The 17,440-nt window shown below is 40.5% G+C and overlaps 1 protein-coding gene across 2 annotated transcripts in view; it reads right to left on the bottom strand.

The window, feature by feature from the left end:
• The window catches only part of LOC127524791 (dihydropyrimidine dehydrogenase [NADP(+)]), a 132,525-nt gene that overhangs the window by 61,128 nt on the left and 53,957 nt on the right, over positions 1-17,440 (bottom strand). For both annotated transcript variants that reach the window (XM_051916693.1, XM_051916702.1), the window contains exons 12-13: positions 9,554-9,738; positions 7,882-8,097 (exon numbers count right to left, since the gene is read on the bottom strand). In XM_051916693.1, coding sequence (XP_051772653.1) covers positions 7,882-8,097; positions 9,554-9,738 — 401 coding nt within the window. The remainder of the gene's footprint in view (positions 1-7,881; positions 8,098-9,553; positions 9,739-17,440) is intronic.

The following is a 17,440-nucleotide window of genomic DNA, read 5'->3' as shown; positions in this document are numbered from 1 at the left end:
CTCTGGAGTTGTGTACTCAAGGTGCCTGAATCAGTGCGGGAAAGTTCCGCCCACACCATGTCTCCCTGCAGAGATACGTGCACATAACAAATTGGCATTAATTGTGGGACGGCAGCCGTCTGTCCCCAGCCACCATTGATTTCCTGCCTGCTCCGGCTGCCCCACATGGGCGTGAGGGACTGAGTAGGCTGCCTGTTTTTTTTTTTTTTTTTTTTTTTTTTTAAGGGCCTTGAAGAGAAGAAGAGGAAAAGAGAGGACAGACGTTCTACCTAACTGTGCAACAATACCTGGAGCTCCTGTTGGGGTTACAGCCAGTCAAGAATGTTTTCTGTGGAATACAGACATACTGTATTATCCTATTCAAATTCTACTAACTATAGGCCTACTACCAGTGTTGCCAACTGCTTTCAGTTGAAAGTAGCTAAAACTGGTAGCTAAATATCACTAGATAACATCATAATGGCAAATTCATTGATCTATATAAATATGAATATAGATCAGTGGGCAAAATAAGAATCTAGATAAGGTTTGTCCAAGAAGTTGCTAGATTTGTCCATAAACTTTTGAAAAAAGTCTCAAAATGGGCATTGAAGTCACTAAATCTAGTGACAAAATCCCTAAATTGACAATGCTGCCTACTACTAACTAAATCAAACTCTTATCAAACAGGTTTGTTGTTCCAGGGAAAACTAGTCTTAATGCTGCACTATACAATTCTAGAGAAATTTGAGCTTTTAGTTTGTACACAGCCATGACATAAAGAAATATTTTATTGACTCTGGTGTGGAAAAAAAAAAATCTTGATAAACCTGCTCAAATCTCACAGCGGAACCCTACTAAACACCTTTAAGACAAATTGGAACAGTGGCCCAGGCACCATCACCCCCATCATCCAATGTCAGTACCTGGCCTCAATAATGGCCATATGTCTATGTTCACATAGCAACAGAACATGGTTGTCAGTCCTGGTTGGAGTGCTAAATATGGTTAAGTTCACACAAACTCTGGTTATGAAAGAGACTGATATAACTGTATTTTATAAACATACTGAGAGTCTAAAAAAATCTGCATGAATTTTGAGATTAAGGTATATATCTGCTGTATAAATGGAACCGCAGTGGACAACTAGGTGTCGCTCATGTTGTTGAGTTTTGGGTTATTCTTTGCTGTCAGTCACTAATGTTAGGGCTGTCAAACACTCTCTGATTTTGAAAAATAGCATAAAATAGGGGTATTGTGTAGTTGCCCTCCTGTCCGACAAAGCAGACAGGAGAGAGTAGATTAATCTTAGTGGACTTGAACTTGAAAAATGGTGTGAATTGACATCTGTCCGTGGTTGAAACAACATTCCTTCTGATGTTCATTCATGTTTATTTGGCGCTATAGTAGGAAGAGATGATCGGTTCACATGCTGCTTGAACTGATGCGCTACAGCGATCTGTTACAACACATTAAAGAGTCACAAAACGGTATTTATTGTTTGAATATATTTTTAAAAAAATGATAAAACTTGAAAGCTGAGACTTTGTTTATATTAAAAGTAACCTGCTCTGTCTTGTCTGTTGGCGTGTTGTCAGTGTCCTCTTTGTTCCGCAGTGTATTTTTCCCTGAGCACATGATGTGTGGCATGAGAGCGCCATGGCTTGTCAGACGTAGCAACAGTAACTAAAGGGGGTGGATCTTTGCGAACAGTCTGATTTTATCAAAGTCGCCATCTGTGGCTATTTCAAGAATAGAAGAGTAGCTTCATTTCGGTTATTACAGACAGTATTTAAGACGCTTTTGTAAGCTGATGTATAAAAAAAGGGACTATTAAAGTAAATACGGTTATCAGTCCCCAACACTGTGTCAATGTACCTTTTGAGATTGAAACCTGTTAGTAAATAAGGTTGTCAATCCCATACACTGACTGTGTGAACGCAGCTTTTGAGTCAAACCTGTTAGTAAATACTCTTGTCAGTATCCATCATCAGTGAATGCAACTTGTTTTAGTCAAACCGGTTAATAAACACGGTTGTTAATATCAAACACTGCTTGTGTGAATATACTGTAGCCACTGAGTTTCATGTTTTATGAAACCTTACATGACAATATCTGCCAAGAGGATCAGACCAGTCAGTCAAATAACTTTGACAGTGGACTAAAAAGAACACAATGTGCTCACACCCACCCATGTAAACGCTAACTTAATTGGGCAAAGCACTATGTAATTAGAGGCTAATTAGGAGATGTGGATCTCATCTGCTTTACCATCCCAGTTTTATGCTGCAGATATTAAGTCTTGTAGCCTGGAGTGGTGTGTTTTAAAGCTTAGGTGTGATAAGCTCCTGTCTGAGCTACGACAATGATTGAATGTGTTTTAAACAGCAGGGGATGGGCTTATTTCTCATGCAGGAAGCGAGCGAGTTCTGTCTCTGCACTCCACTCCGATCCATAACCAACCGGCTAAATCAGTAGAGGGGAAAGTGGGTATAGCTGCGGAGCTTTGTCAGGAGCGGCCCAGACAGTGTTATGATGAATGTGTCAGCGAGAGGGAGATGTATTTTTCCGCACACGGAAATCTGGCTCACCTTCTTTCTCGCTAACTTTAAAATTCATCATGACTCTGCAGGGGCATAATGAACTCCATCAAAAAATCAGCCGGCATTAACATCATCTCCAACCAGCTGATCCAACGGCTCAGGATACCGCTCATGTGAGCTCAAGAACACGAGTAATAGGCAATCAACCTCGCATAAAAGAACAATAGCAGCCATCATTCATTCTCATGTACAATTAGCGCAGCACTGACTGAGTGATGGCCCCTTAGCCCTCCGGCGCTCCGACGTGCCACTTCCTAGCTGCCTGCCTGCGATGGCACCGTAGAGGAAGAACGTGACACTGTGTGAAGTCTCTCACACAGAGATGACTTAAAAGGCTAATTGGGCCTGGAGGTTCTGATCCATCAGAAATCCCAGCACCCATCAGCTCTACAAGCCTCGTTTGCTGTTTGATGGCTACAATCTGACCATGTGACCTTCTCATGTGGATCTGAGGACCACTGGACTCTCAGATCATCAGAGATGAGGAATAAGAGAGTAGTGCCACTATCTGTCATGCAAAGCCATTCCCGAGGCCCATTCCAAGTCAGTGTGGTGCCAATTCCCAAGGGACTCGCATCTTGTGACAGAAGGAAAAAATAAAACATTTACATATGCAATGCATCTCATTAATTATAATTAATGAAAGTGCCGCCTGCTTGCTCAGTGCCCCTGTTAGCACTAGGTAAATTAGCTATTCAGCACACATATACACACACGGCTATTTTCATATCCATCTTGAAAATGGCTGGGTTTTCCGAGCGCTATTGATGCAGCGCAGCCTCGACGGACGGCGCATCTTAGAGTGGCTCAGGAGAAGAGGATATTAAAAAGAAGTCCCCTATGTTCTAATGACAGCACTGCGCGGAAACACAGAGAACATGTTGACACTGAGGGGTTTTCTTTATCCTGCCTGCGAGAGAGAATGAAAGAGAGAGAGCATTTCTGTGCAGCCATTCCAAAACGTGGAGAGTAATATGAGTTCTATTTACTGAAATATAGCCTCATCTCGCCGCAGCAGTGTAAGATTCCAAGAATTATTAGCTAGGGTTCGCTGTTGACATGGGCGCAGTATCCAGTGAGGCGAGTTAGATGTAACTGTCACATGACTCGCAGTCCTCTGCAGAGAAACGGCTGAACTAGAATGATCATATTCTAGGAAGAGCATACTGATTTTATAACAGACTGGGCAGAGTTTCAATTTAGAGTGGCATGGCAAAAATGGGGGTTTAGGTGATCGGTACATTTAATATACCAGCCAAGAGTGGGCGAATTTTGAACAATATCAAATTAGTTAGTTGTTTTTGTTCATGACAATCCACCAATGCTTTTATGTCTATTTGTTTATTGACTTTTTTTAAAAAAGTACACAGATTGTCTTGACAACAGCAAAGACGCAGAGTGTGAAGGGTAGATTGAATAAAATATTAATTCAGTATTCATTTTACAGCATTCAACCCTCAACAATATTTTTTAAAAACCATTCCATTTTATTTGCTTTGTTCAGACACTTCAAAATCATACAATTATTTTGGCTCCTCCTATGGCGTGTTTTTTTTTTTTAATGATTATTTCTTTGAAATTGTTTGCTCTTTCATTCTTTTACTACTTTTTTTCCTTTGAAGTCCCTTAAAGGGTTAGTTCACCCAAAAATATAAATTCTGTCATTAATTACTCATCCTCATGTCATTCCACACCTGTAATACTTTCATCAGTGAGGCCTCCATTACCAGCAAGATAATTAACACTTTCAGATGCACAGAAAGCTACTAAAGACATATTTAAAACAGTTCATGTGACTACAGTGGTTCAACCTTAATGTTATGAAGTGACGAGAATACTTTTTGTGCGCCAAAAAAACTAAATAACTTTATTCAACAATATCTAGTGATAGGCGATTTTAAAATACTGCTTCATGAAGCTTCGAAGCTTTACGAATCTTTTGTTTCGAATCAGTGGTTCGGAGCATGTATCAAACTGCCAAAGTCACGTGATTTCAGTAAACGAGGCTTTGTTACATCATAAGTGTTTCGAAATTTCAATGGTTCACCACTGGGGGGGGGGCGTGACTTTGGCAGTTTGATACACGCTCCGAACCACTGATTCAAAACAAAAGATTTGTAAAGCTTCGAAGATTTATGAAGCAGTGTTTTGAAATCCATTATTAGATATTGTTGAGTAAAGTCGTTATTTTGTTTGTTTGCCGCACAAAAAGTATTCTTGCACAAAAAGCTTTCTGGGCATCTGAAAGTGTGAATTATCTTGCTGGCAATGGAGGCCTCACTGAGCCATTAAATTTGATCAAAAATATCTTAATTTGTGTTCCGAACGGATGTGGAACGACATGAGGGTGAGTAATTAATGGCAGAATTTTCATTTTTGGGTGAACTAACCCTTTAAAAGTTGCAGCCAGCAGCTACCACCCTTTAGCCCAAGACAGCTTGTCCACTAAAGCTAAGCAGGGTTGAGCCTGGTAGTACCTGGATGGGAGACCTCCTGGGAAAAATAGGTTGCTGCTGGAAGAGGTGTTAGTAAGGGCGAGCAGCTCACCCTCTGGTCTGTGTGGGTCCTAACGCCCCAGTAGTGTTGGGGACTATACTGACTATACTGTCAAAAAAAGCACCGTCCTTCAGATGAGACATTAACCTGAGGTCCTGAATCTCTAAGGTCATTAAAAATCCTTCGAAAAAGAGTAGGAGTGTAACCCTGGCATCTTGGCCAGATTTACCCATTGGCTTCTGTCCAACATCAGGGTCATCCCCATATAAATACTGATTGGCTTTATCACTCTGTCTCCTCTCCACCAATAAACGTGTGTGGTGGGCATTCTGGCACAATATGGCTGCCGTCACATCATCCAAGTGAATGCTGCACATCGGTGGTGGTTAAGGGGATTCCCCTCTTCCACATGTAAAGTGCTTCGAGTGCCGAGAAAAATGCTATATAAATTAGGGATGCACTGCGCTCGTGTACTTGTACTCGTACTCATTAAAATGCTCCAATACCAACAACCGATACAGTGCTTGTGACAAAGAAACACCAACAAGAGCAAACAGAGAGCAGAATGGATATATCAGAGAAGTATGTCTATGAAGTAAATGTATTGAATTAATAGAATGTTAAACAAATTAAATATTTGTGCTAATAAAGCTGCTGTGCAAGAGACACAGAGTGGATTGAGTGCGCAGCGGCACAGACACGCAAGCTTGTCAAGCGCACATCCCTTTTTCGCAGACATTGCTGGAAAGTTTGTAGTTCGGGCGGATATCAATAGCTAAAAAAGGTAAAATGAGGCACATACTAACGTTAACTGATGGTAAAAAGAAAGTGAGCAAGCACTTCTGTTGCATGCTCTTGATTGCTGATCTCTCACTTAACACAAGTGTCATTTGGATTAAAACTAAATCATATATGTAAAAACTTGAACCGTTACGTGATTTATATATAACGAGTGGTTCCCTACATTATTACAGGACGTTTACAGGACAAGAAGTGTACAAACAAACATCAGAAGCATGCGCACAGAAAGCGAAGTCTCAGACAGCACTTGAATACTGCACTGAATTCTCCTTCACGTCTTCTTGCATTTGAACTGATGAATTCACACAAAATTATGTAAAAACGTCTGTCTTTGCGAGTATATTAGTAAACATGGTTATGTCTTAAGTGAATGTAAACAGTTGAGAAATAAAATGCATGTGTAACAGTATTGGATCTGTGCATTCATTCTTAATAGGTCAGCAGCTTAATAAACCTGCTGCTGTGTTTTTAATGTTAATCAAATAACAAAGGACAAAGAAATCACTCACTGCTCTTGACTGAATGACTTCTGTAACTTCGATAACGATTCATCTATATCTAATTTATACATTAAAGACTATGCAGTGTTGTTTTACATTTGATTACTTTATTCAAATTCTGTACCTGAAAACTACTGTTAGACCTACCTGAAAACCTGAAAAGCATTTTTTATTTCATTTGCATCCTTGTTGTTGTATTTATTTGTGCTATTTGCAATTGGATTATTTGTTCTTATCTTACTACTGACTGCTTACTTGTCTTTAATAATGTTTTAAATTTACATTAATAAGACTTGTAGTTTTTGCTGTAGTATTAAAATTGTACTAGAGAACTGTGATATTTCACTGGTGTGTATCTTAACATTTGAACCACTGACCCGACCAGGCCAGTAGAAAAAATCCTTATAGCATTGAGCCCTGCGGAAGCAGCTCTAAATATGTGCTGTGCTATTAAATGAAAGATAAAATATGATAGAGCAATAGAATGAACAGTAAAAGTAACAGAAGCTTGTAAAATACATTTTAACAGGCATAATTAAGCATGAAAATAACTGAAGGAAATATATATTTGCTAAGCAAATTAAATCAATGACTATGATTCATATTCTTTTGGTTTCTCTACCTAATATATTTAAAAAGTACAAATGCAGTGAAATCACAGGTATCAGCGAGTACAAAAAAATTTAAAGTATCGGTATCGGCCTCATTTTGGAAAAAGTTGTATCGTTGCATCCCTAACATAAATGTAACAAATTAGTATTATTATTAACATTGTCATTTGTTTTCTGAAATTCTTTGTTAAGTTGACGCTCTGATCGAAGAGCTGCGCAGACGCCTCTTGTCGTTGCCATGGTGACATCTGATAGGACTCAAACCCTGCACTCTGCCTCTCTTCTCCTTTCCTTTTTCTTTTTTTAATTCTATTTCCATTTCTAGCTCCACTAATCAAGGACTGCCAGTAAGCCCAGAACAAACAGATGTTACCGATTAATTTTCCCATCACTTGAATTAGAAAGTAAATTAAAACAAAAAGATTTTCTGCTGGAGTTCAATAAACAACTCATGCCTGTTTCATTTTTTTTTACCTCCTGTCAAGAACAAATGTTACACTGCTAACAAGGCAGATGCATGGCTGCCTAATGGGAGGGTTGTTGGTTTTGCAGTGCTTTTTTTAAAGCCACCAGAATGTGGCTCATTATGGCTGGTGTTAGTGTGTGCACATGTGTGTATGAGTGTGTGTTTGTGAGCTGTTTCACAAGCTGGAAAGACTAGCATTATTGTTAGCAGTGCCCAGCGTGCTGGTGCTTTCATATGCTTATGACCTTTTGGGGATTTTTGCCAAGGTTTCAGTTTCTATGATGTTGTACAAAAGACTCTGCTCTGCTGATACTTTGCAATGCAGAGTGCGCTTCCCACACAAACATACCACCCAATTCCTACCACGAGTGCATGTGGAGCCTATGGCATTCTCCATGTTGATTTTCTGTGTTCTGTAAATATACCTTGTCCAGGCCAAAGGTCTTGGTGAGGGCAAAGCCCCAGCCCTGCTCAAAGGCCCTGCGGATCATGGCTGCACTGGTTGTGGGTGGAGCACTGGCCAGCCCAAACGGGTTAGGAAACTTGATCCCGCACATTTCCACGCTGATGTCCACTGTATCGATGGCGCAGTGGAACAAGGGCAGTTTAGGAGTGGTGCTTACTGTATTACCATAAAGGGACTGCAGAGAAAACACACACATATAAACTTTTTTTTTTTTTTTTTTTTACTTTTTTGTGCTTTTCACACACAAAAAAATAAACACATAAAACACAAAAAATGCACATCCCAAGGGAATAATAATACAACATCTTTAATAATTAGTAATACTACTTTTTCCCATTAATAAGGTTCTTTCAGCAGGTTTAAAGGAATGGTCTAAATTCCAATTATATTTGAGTTGAAATACTACATGTTTCTGCATATATATACTGCAATGAGTCAAAAACAGCCTTCAGCCAATTGCTGCATTCAATAATGTACATAAAAGAATCTTTATTATTATTGTTATTATTAATAATTTGTATTATTATTATTATTATTATTATTATTATTAATAACAATTTCAACTTTCACACAACAAGATATTTTTGGGTAACACTTTATTTGAGGGTCTTTTAACTAGTTGCTTATTAGCATGCATATTACTAGAATACTGGCTGTTCATTAGTACTTATTAAGCACATATTAATGCCTTATTCTTCATTACCTTATTCTACATTCTTAATCCTACCCAAGACTTAAACTTAACAACTACCTTACTAACTATTAATAAGAAGTAAATTAGGAGTTTTTTGAGGGAAAAGTCTAAGTTAATAGTTTTTATGCATTCCCTATGCTAAAGTGTTACCTTTTTTTTTTTGACAATTTCTCAAACTGTCACTAAGGCAGAGAGACTTCCTGAGCATGTGCTGATTAAGTTTCATCACTCTAGTTTGTTTGTGACAGAGGAAATTTATTGCTACTAGCGAAGAAACATTTTTTTGCAAGCTAAAAACCCAGACAAACAAGCACACTGCGTGAGAGAACATCTCATTCCGCTGAAGATCCATACACAAAGCCCTAAAACCGAAATTTAAACAACACCCACAACAAAATGTGATCTCATCTTCCAATGATTTACGTGATCTTGAACTGCTGAACCCATTAGCAAATATTTGAACAGCTCTTTCTCTGTAGTCCAAAATTACAGAATGGTTTTGGAGGGGGGGGGGGGGGGGGATGGATTTGCCGAACAAACACTTCAGCGTGACTTCCCCTGGCCACAGTTACATTAGCGATTAACCTCTGCATGAACCTTCTCTTTATGCTGCCACTTAGGTCGGTGTGCAAAATCGCAGAAAATAGTCTTCTTCTAGGAAAACGAAGGAAGAAACTTCTACTGTTTGAGTGTCGAAGCCAAAAAGCACTCAAGATGTCACCCTGAGAAAAAAAAATCCCTGTGGAATAATGCCCTCGCTATAAAAACTGTGAGCGTAAAACTTTGAGTGCTACGCTAATACTGAAAATTGCTGGCACTGACACATAATGTGAAGCAGGCTCTCAGAGCTACACAACTGTGGCCAAACACTAAGCATGTTGTGTAAGACGTCCAAATGCAGAATGAGATGGATTGGCTTATTGAGTGGAGAGCCCACCTGGATGTACTTGTGGATGTGCCAGGAAGCTTGTTTGCCATCGTTGACAGACTCCACGGTGGTGTTGGCCAAGCCGGCGATGTCTCCGCCGGCAAACACCCAGGGTTCACTGGTCTGCATGGTTTCGCAGTTCACCTCAGGTGTCCCCCATCCGTTCAGCTTTATTGGTTCCAGGGCCTTCTTCACTGTTCCAGCACAGAATGTTGCAAAGATTAGAGTTGTCAGAGTGTATGAAAACTCAATGAAAATGTCTAATTTACAACTATAGCCCTTTTCGGACGGTAATTGTTTCTCATAGGGACGTAAGGTATTTTCAACATTTACAGGGGCTAGTCTGATTTTATTGCCATCTGAATCCAAAATGTCAGTGTTTTTCTCCCACCACCCGCGTAAAAATTGAATTACCTACTGTTTTTTGACAAATGCCAAGGTCGTGTGGTAATTATAAGAACCGTCTGAATCCACATCTCTGAGTTTACAAGAGATCAATTCAAAATTCACAGTTACAATAACTGTTGCGCTTCACTGTAATTTGCATGCATTTTAAATATGTACACTTTTATTACTGAAAAGCTAGGAAGTATTTACAAGAACAATATTTCATCACCACTCCACCTCAGTGAAAGGAGAAAGAGGAAAATAGCATGTAAACATTTGAAATGGGCCGTTACAGCAATACAGCCTTAAAATTTTATCGTAAAATGTATTGTATACAATTATATACATTAAAAATATAAACTAAGCAGCTTTATGTTTTCCTCATGTAAATAAGAGGTTGTGGTAACTTATTTACGCTAATTTCCATAATTTTAAAATGACATCCATCATTTTGAGATAAAATGCAAGACAAAACCATTTCAACTATAGTGTGTCTATCTTCCTTTTTTTAAACAGATTTAAATAATCACACAATAAATAGGATATTATTTTCCTATTATTAAATTAAATCTGAATTTATTCATATTATTCCAAGCATATGACATTTTATTTACAGAAGACAATCATGCGACCACGTGAGCAGCACGTTTCCGGGTTCGAAGGATCACTAAACTCGCTCCTCCACAGTAAATAAATAGCCATCTGAATGCAGGAGTTTTATTACTGAGTTGCCATGCAAATTTATTTTTACAGATGTCCACGTGAGAAACAATTACAGTCTGAAATAGGGCTAATAGCAGGGAAGGGCACACTAGGAATTTAAAAAAATAAAAAAATAAATACACAGCATTTCAAAAGTTTTGTCAGTATTTTATTATTATTGTTTTTGAAAATAATCATTACTTTCATTCAGTAAGAACATTTATAATTATAAGCAACAAAGGATATATCTGTGCTGTCTTCACAAAACAAGCAGATGACGGCACTTTGGTAGACAGTGTTTTGTTACAAAAACACTGGATTCAAATGTGTCTTGTTGCTTTCCAACCTACGTACAATGCATTTTTCAGCTTTCAGGCACATCCAAGGTCTTTTTAATGGATGTATGTAGTTATTTCTCTTCACGGTCACACAGGTGTCCTTGCAGAGAAAACATGTGTAGTTCACATGTGCAAATTCCACTAAGTTATGTTCAACAACCAGATAATACTTTTAGTCTTAATTTAATCATTTAAAAAAATTGTCATTTATAACATAACAAACTTATTTTTTTAATGTTTTGCTAAAAAAATTTAACTGTTGTCTTTCAAATAAATGGCATTTGTTCTAATATTTTGTTGTCAAACGCAATTTTTTTTTATTTGCTGACATATTTCATATTAAGATAGATCATTTGGATGGAACATAACGAAAAATATAATTCCTTCTTTTTTTTCTTTTTTTTAATAGTCAATAGGCTAGTTACACATGCATGAATAATGATTTGCTATTCGCTAGTCAGCTGCAGGTAGTAGAGGGCAACAGTCGAGTTCCGGAAGTAAAAAATCCCATTCATTTTCTCCATAGGGGAATTTTAAAAGATAACTTATAAACTTTAAAGACAAACTGTAAGCTGTGAGGTTATTTATGCTTATTTTTTTTAACAGCAGAATTCCAGGTGAAAAACTTCATTACCCATGAGTCTGCAGAGAAATTTCTATCAATCAGAGAACTGTGCAACAAATCGCAACAAATTGTGTCAGAAAAACACATTAGTCCCCATCCACTCCCATGAAGCACTGTGACTGATGTACAGTAATAGAGTCGGTCTACGCTCTCAAACTACTTTAATATTAGTGTACATACAGTATGCATATTTTTCAATAAACTTAATAGATATTGTTTCTATACACATAATCAACAACTTTAAAGCTGCAGTGCATAAGTTTTGCCTCTTTGTCACCATCTCTTTTCGAAACCTGCAGTTATTTCCGGAATTATCATCTTTACATGGGTTGTGCATTGGCACAGCACCTCAGCACGGATGAATCTAATGTTTTGAGGAGAATGCGTGGCCGTCAGTCACCGGAAGTATGACCAAAATAAGAATTTTCTCTAGAAAATGTCATCTGAACAAGTAACAAATCTGCCACTTTTGTTCTGACCAACTGAGAAAATAAATATTACAATAAATCTCACTACCAATGGTGATTAAATCCAACGATCGCTTAGCTCATATCACATCAAACCATGCAAATTATTATTGTTATACTTTGTTCTCAAATTGTTAATGTTAACAACATCAGCATTGCGTGACTATGTGTATTTAGTGTGTATTAGCATTACCTGTAGATTTCAATTTCTGTACAGTCTAATCTCTAATTGTCCATTTGTTATACCATACAATCCGCCATCAAAATGATAAGTTTAATTATTCCGGCTGCTGTGAGAAAACGCTAGATTAGAAAACATTATTACATGCTTACCATTGTGAATCGGGCTAAGGTAAGGAGATAGTTTTGAACACTGGCTGGTTATGTACTTGCTCAAAAAACAAAAAAAAGTTACGGACTGCAGCTTTAAATCAATAGTTTTATATTTCTTTTCATTTTAAGTCGATTATGTCATTCGCAATGCTTCGTAGGATTGTAGTTCTTTCCCTCATTAAAGCAGTTAAGTACACTGTCTTGTACCTTTGTGTTTTTTTTTTTTTAATTTTTTTTATTTTCAATTACTTTCTTTCTTTAAATCAAACTTGTCATGTTGTTATTCACCTCGTAGCTGGTTGGTTAAGTTCATGACTTTTGATGCTTTATTAAAGACTTTTTTTAAATCAAAATGAATGGGAAAAATACTTCTGGAACCAAGACCGCTAAAAAGATGGCAGTCACTGTTGCACTCTATTGGGGGAGGGACATTCTCATTCTAAAGAGCTTTTGATTGAACAAAAATCTGTGAAGGATGAGTCATCAATTTTTTGGTCCATTTTCCCCAAAAATAACTCTATATAATATACAGCTAGTAGACACAAATACAAAGCCACAAAACTTTGATTTTGAATGTATGGTCTCTATAAGTGTCCAAATACTTTTTGGTGCCACTGAGGACACATAACTGTTCACTTAGTGACTGCTAGATATTGTTTAAGCTAAAAAATGAAGACATGTCTTTGATGGAAGAAGAAATGACAGTCCCTCCGGATTCCTGCATGAGACAAGCAAAGGAATTTGTAACCCTGACGGCCCTGTTGATGCTTTTGCTGTGGCTGTTATTGTGGAGTATATTTTCCCTTTCCTTTTTTTTTGAGACCAATCCCCTAGTCCCTCCGTCAGCTCTCCTCGCCTGACGCTCCAGTGATCATGAAGACTGCCGGCCTCATCACTTTCAGCAAAAAAAAAAAAAACATCCTCACACCCTCCTGTTTGTTTCCCTCTTCCCCCACCCCCCCTCTCTGTCTCATGCACACACATGCGGGCTGTGGAGTGTGACAAATCTAAGAGACTCCTGAGATCTTCCCCTTAAATGAAATGGCCTCCTCTCAGAATCCAGTAGTACTCTCCAGAGAAACTTCTCATACAACTGCTCATTGCTAAGCTCCATTAGAAGATGGAATGCTGTGTGAAATACAGGCAGGAGAGATGCTGGCATGAAGAAATGCAACAGCTTAGAGGAGACAAAGCCACTTTGGATGGGCAAAAGGGAGAATGCAGGATGCAGTACTAAAAAAAAATGGAAATATATTAAAGTCGCCATAAAATCAAAATTGACAATTCTTATTTTTTTTATGTAATATTGAAGTGCTTATCGTAAATGATTTATGTGTGCATATCTTTTTTTTTTTTTTTTTAATTCATGTGCCCTGGTAATCTTTAATCAAAATAACTACCCCTCCCTCTTGCAGCAACATCTCTTCCATATTCTGATGATGTGTTTACTGGCACGAGGGATAACCTGTCCCTCACATGAGATCAGAGCAATAGCAAACCACAACCATCCAATCAATTCCCGATGGACAAAATGAAGTCCTGCCCAACATTTTTTTTTTTCTTGTTCGAGAAGCCGTTTTAATCAGATATACGTGACAATAGGGAAGAAAAGACTATTGCAATTACTGTTACTTGGGAGCCCTAATCACCTCTGATACTTTGAGGAAAGGCCAATGAAAATTGGTTGGCGAGTGGAACTTGCACACGTCGCTCACCCAGACATATGGGTCTAAAAGGAGCCGGCGTGCATCCTCATTCGGGTTTGTGCTGAGGAGCTGAGACAGTGTCCTAGAAATATCCATGGACAGTTCAACGTTGTGGCAGGAGGGACACCACGAATCGTTCTCTCCATCAGGGAATGGAGGTTACAATAGTAACCGAGATGTTCCCTATCTGTCAGTCATTACGATGTGGTGTTGATGACTGACACTAGGGCTCCCCTGGGAAAAACGCCACAACAACTGAACCATGTTACGAGGTTTTGGCGGTGCAGATGTCGGCAAGCTCCCATGTGCCTGGTAACAACATTGTAATCTACCGAATGCCCCACTTAAGCCATGTAGTCCTATGTACCGCACTGGGACAGAGAGGACAGTACTTACCATGGGAAGTACTGTACTAAGCCAGTCTTTGGACCTTTTCTCTTTTTTTAATTCACAGCTGTGCGGACCCGAGGAAGCGCTGGAGAAGCATTTCTTTTTCCATACAGAAAGGAACACGTTGGAGACAACATTCTGCCCAAAGGGATGTTAACATGTGGAGAATATATCACATGGACTTACCAACCAAGAAGTACCACACATGGAAAGAAGTCTCCTCAATAGGTCCTACCTTCTACAAGCACAGTGACTGGCGGCACAGAAAGATACAGGTTTACCGTTAGGGAATCCGTGTCATGGAAAATATCTCATATGGGATTACCGTCAGGGAATCGCTACATATGGAACACTTAGCTCCAGTACACGGGCTGACCCGAAGGGGCATGCATTACGAGTACTGGGCCTGGCGTTGAATTCCTCCACTAAATTCGACTGCAGCAGGGTGCTGAAAAGTAAGATACATTCAGGGTTCGCCAGTCCGGGGAACTCACATGGACAAAAAAAGTGCAGGTTATTACCTAAGGGAGAGAAAAGGCATTATGTACAAGCGGTAAACATGGCCTGTTGCCTGTAACTTACCTGTTCGTACCCAGTAGTACACAGGATGAAATTGGCTTGAAGGTATTGGGTGTAGCCCAGCCTGCTGCTCTATAGATGTCTGTTAGAGAGGTACAGTTTGCAAGAGCCTAGGAGGATGCAACACTTCTCGTGGAGTGTGCATGCACTCCTAAAAGGGCACGGCAGGCCTTGGGCCTGGTATGTCAAGGCAATAGCATCTGCAATCCAGTGGGCCATCCTCTATTTGGAGACAGCCTTCCCCTTCTGCTGCCCCCCCCCAAAAAGTGCTGCTTAGAGTTCTGAAGCTCTGCATGTGGTCTAAGTAAACACACAAGGTGCGTACTGGACACAGCAACGACAAGGCTGGGTCTGCCTCATCCCGAGGCAGCGCTTGAAAGTTCACTACTTGGAAGTAGTAGGAACTTTGGGTACGTAGCCCGGCCAGGGTCTCAAAATCATTTGGGGAATGCCGGACCGAACTCAAGGCACATTTCGCTGACAGAGAACACCTGGAGGTCCCCAACCCTCTTGATGAGGGTTCCACTGTCTTCAATGAGAGGGATCTAAGCTCAACTGACTCCAGTGGCTCAAAAGGAGCTCTCTATAGGCCTAGCGAGACCACAGAGAGATCCTATGAGGGAATGAGGTGTGGCCTAGGAGGATTCAACCTCCTGGTGCCTCTGAGGAATCTGATGATCAGGTCATGCTTCCCTAAAGTGTTACCATCCACTGCTTCACTGCTTCATGATGTGCCACTTCTCTAAAGTCTTACCATCCACTGTTGCATGATGTGCTACTATAGCGGCCACATGCACTTTCAAGGTGGAAGGGGACAGCCAGCCAAGGAAGGAAAGCACTGACCCAACTGTGCATCTCTGTGGGTCTTCCCCTCGAGAAGAACACCAGTTCGCGAACAGACTCCACTTTAAGTCTATAACAAGGAGCATGAGTCTGGGTGGACCAGTATGGCGCAACCAACAAGACCTGTTATCCATCCTCCCTGACTCTGCACAATGTCTGTGCAAACTGGGGAAAATGCATATTTATGTAGGCCCCAGGGCCAGCTGTGTGCCAGCACGTCCTTGACAAGGGGGGCCTCGATCAGGGAATACTACAGCGGGCAATGGGAGGATTCTGGGGAAGCGAACAGGTCTACCTGCGCTTTGCCAAATCAACTCCAAATCAGCTGGACCGCCTGGGGATGGAATCTCCACTTCCCCTGAAGTGTCACTCATTGTGAGAGCGCATCCACTGCACGATCGAGTTCACCTGGGATTTGAGTGGCCTGCAGCCACTTCAGATTGCTGACATGTTGTCCGTCTAGATCAACATATGAAACCTCCACAGGGCCAGCAATATCACCAGCAACTCGAGGCAGTTGATGTGCCACTGCAGCTGAGGTCCTGTCCACAAGCCTGACGCAGTGTGCCTGTTGCACACAGCACTCCAGCCAGTCTTGGATGTGTCTGTTGTGACAACAACACACCTGGACACTTGTTCTAGGGGAACCCCTGCCCGTAGAAATGCAAGGTCTGTCCAAGGGCTGAATAAGCGACAACAAACCTCCCTGATGGCCACGCAATGTGTGCCGCTGCGGCATGCCCATCTCGGGACTCAAGTCTGTAGCCAATGCTGAAGCGGTCTCATATGCATCAACCCAAGTGGCATAACCACCGCAGAGGACACCATATTCTCCAGGAGCATCCGAAATTGTTTCAGTGGAACTGCTGTTTTTCCCCTGAATGTCTCCAGGGAGAGAACACTCCTTCGTGAGACGCGTCATAGTGACTGAGTCCAACTCCATCCCGAGAAAGGAGATGCTCTGCATTGGGGAGAGCTTGCTCTTTTCCCAGTTGTCCTGAAGCCCAAAACGGCTGAGGTGTCTGAGCACCAGATCCCAGAGTGCACACAACAAACCTCGAGAGTGAGCTAGGATCAGCCAGTCACTGAGAAAGTTGAGAATGTGAATGCCCATTTCCTTTAACGGTGCAAGGGCAGCCTCTGCGACCTTCATGAAAACGCAAGGTGACAGGGACAGCCCGAAAGGGAGGACTTTGTACTAGTATGCCTGACCCTCAAAAGCAAACCAAAGAAACGGTATGTGTCAAGGCAAAATCGAGACATGTAAGTATGCATCCTTCAGGTCTTTTGCTGCGAAACAATCCTGTTGGTAAAGTTGGTCGCCGAACGCACTTCCTACATCAATCCTGGCTCATGACTACCTGCAGATGATATTGGCCTGATGGACCTGCAGGATGCCCATGGCATGCAAGGCGGAAGCAGCCTGTCCAGCATATTTTGTGGACATAAATGCACTGCAATCGCACAATCCACCTCCATGAGGAACCTCCATGTACCTCCCCCACCGTCGAGGGTAGTGAGGATGG

This window comes from Ctenopharyngodon idella, chromosome 2 (genome assembly GCF_019924925.1).
Source record: "Ctenopharyngodon idella isolate HZGC_01 chromosome 2, HZGC01, whole genome shotgun sequence".
In the NCBI taxonomy this organism is placed as follows: Eukaryota; Metazoa; Chordata; class Actinopteri; order Cypriniformes; family Xenocyprididae; genus Ctenopharyngodon; species Ctenopharyngodon idella.
Note: the sequence above shows the minus strand (reverse complement) of the source record. Positions and strands in the feature narration are given on the sequence as shown.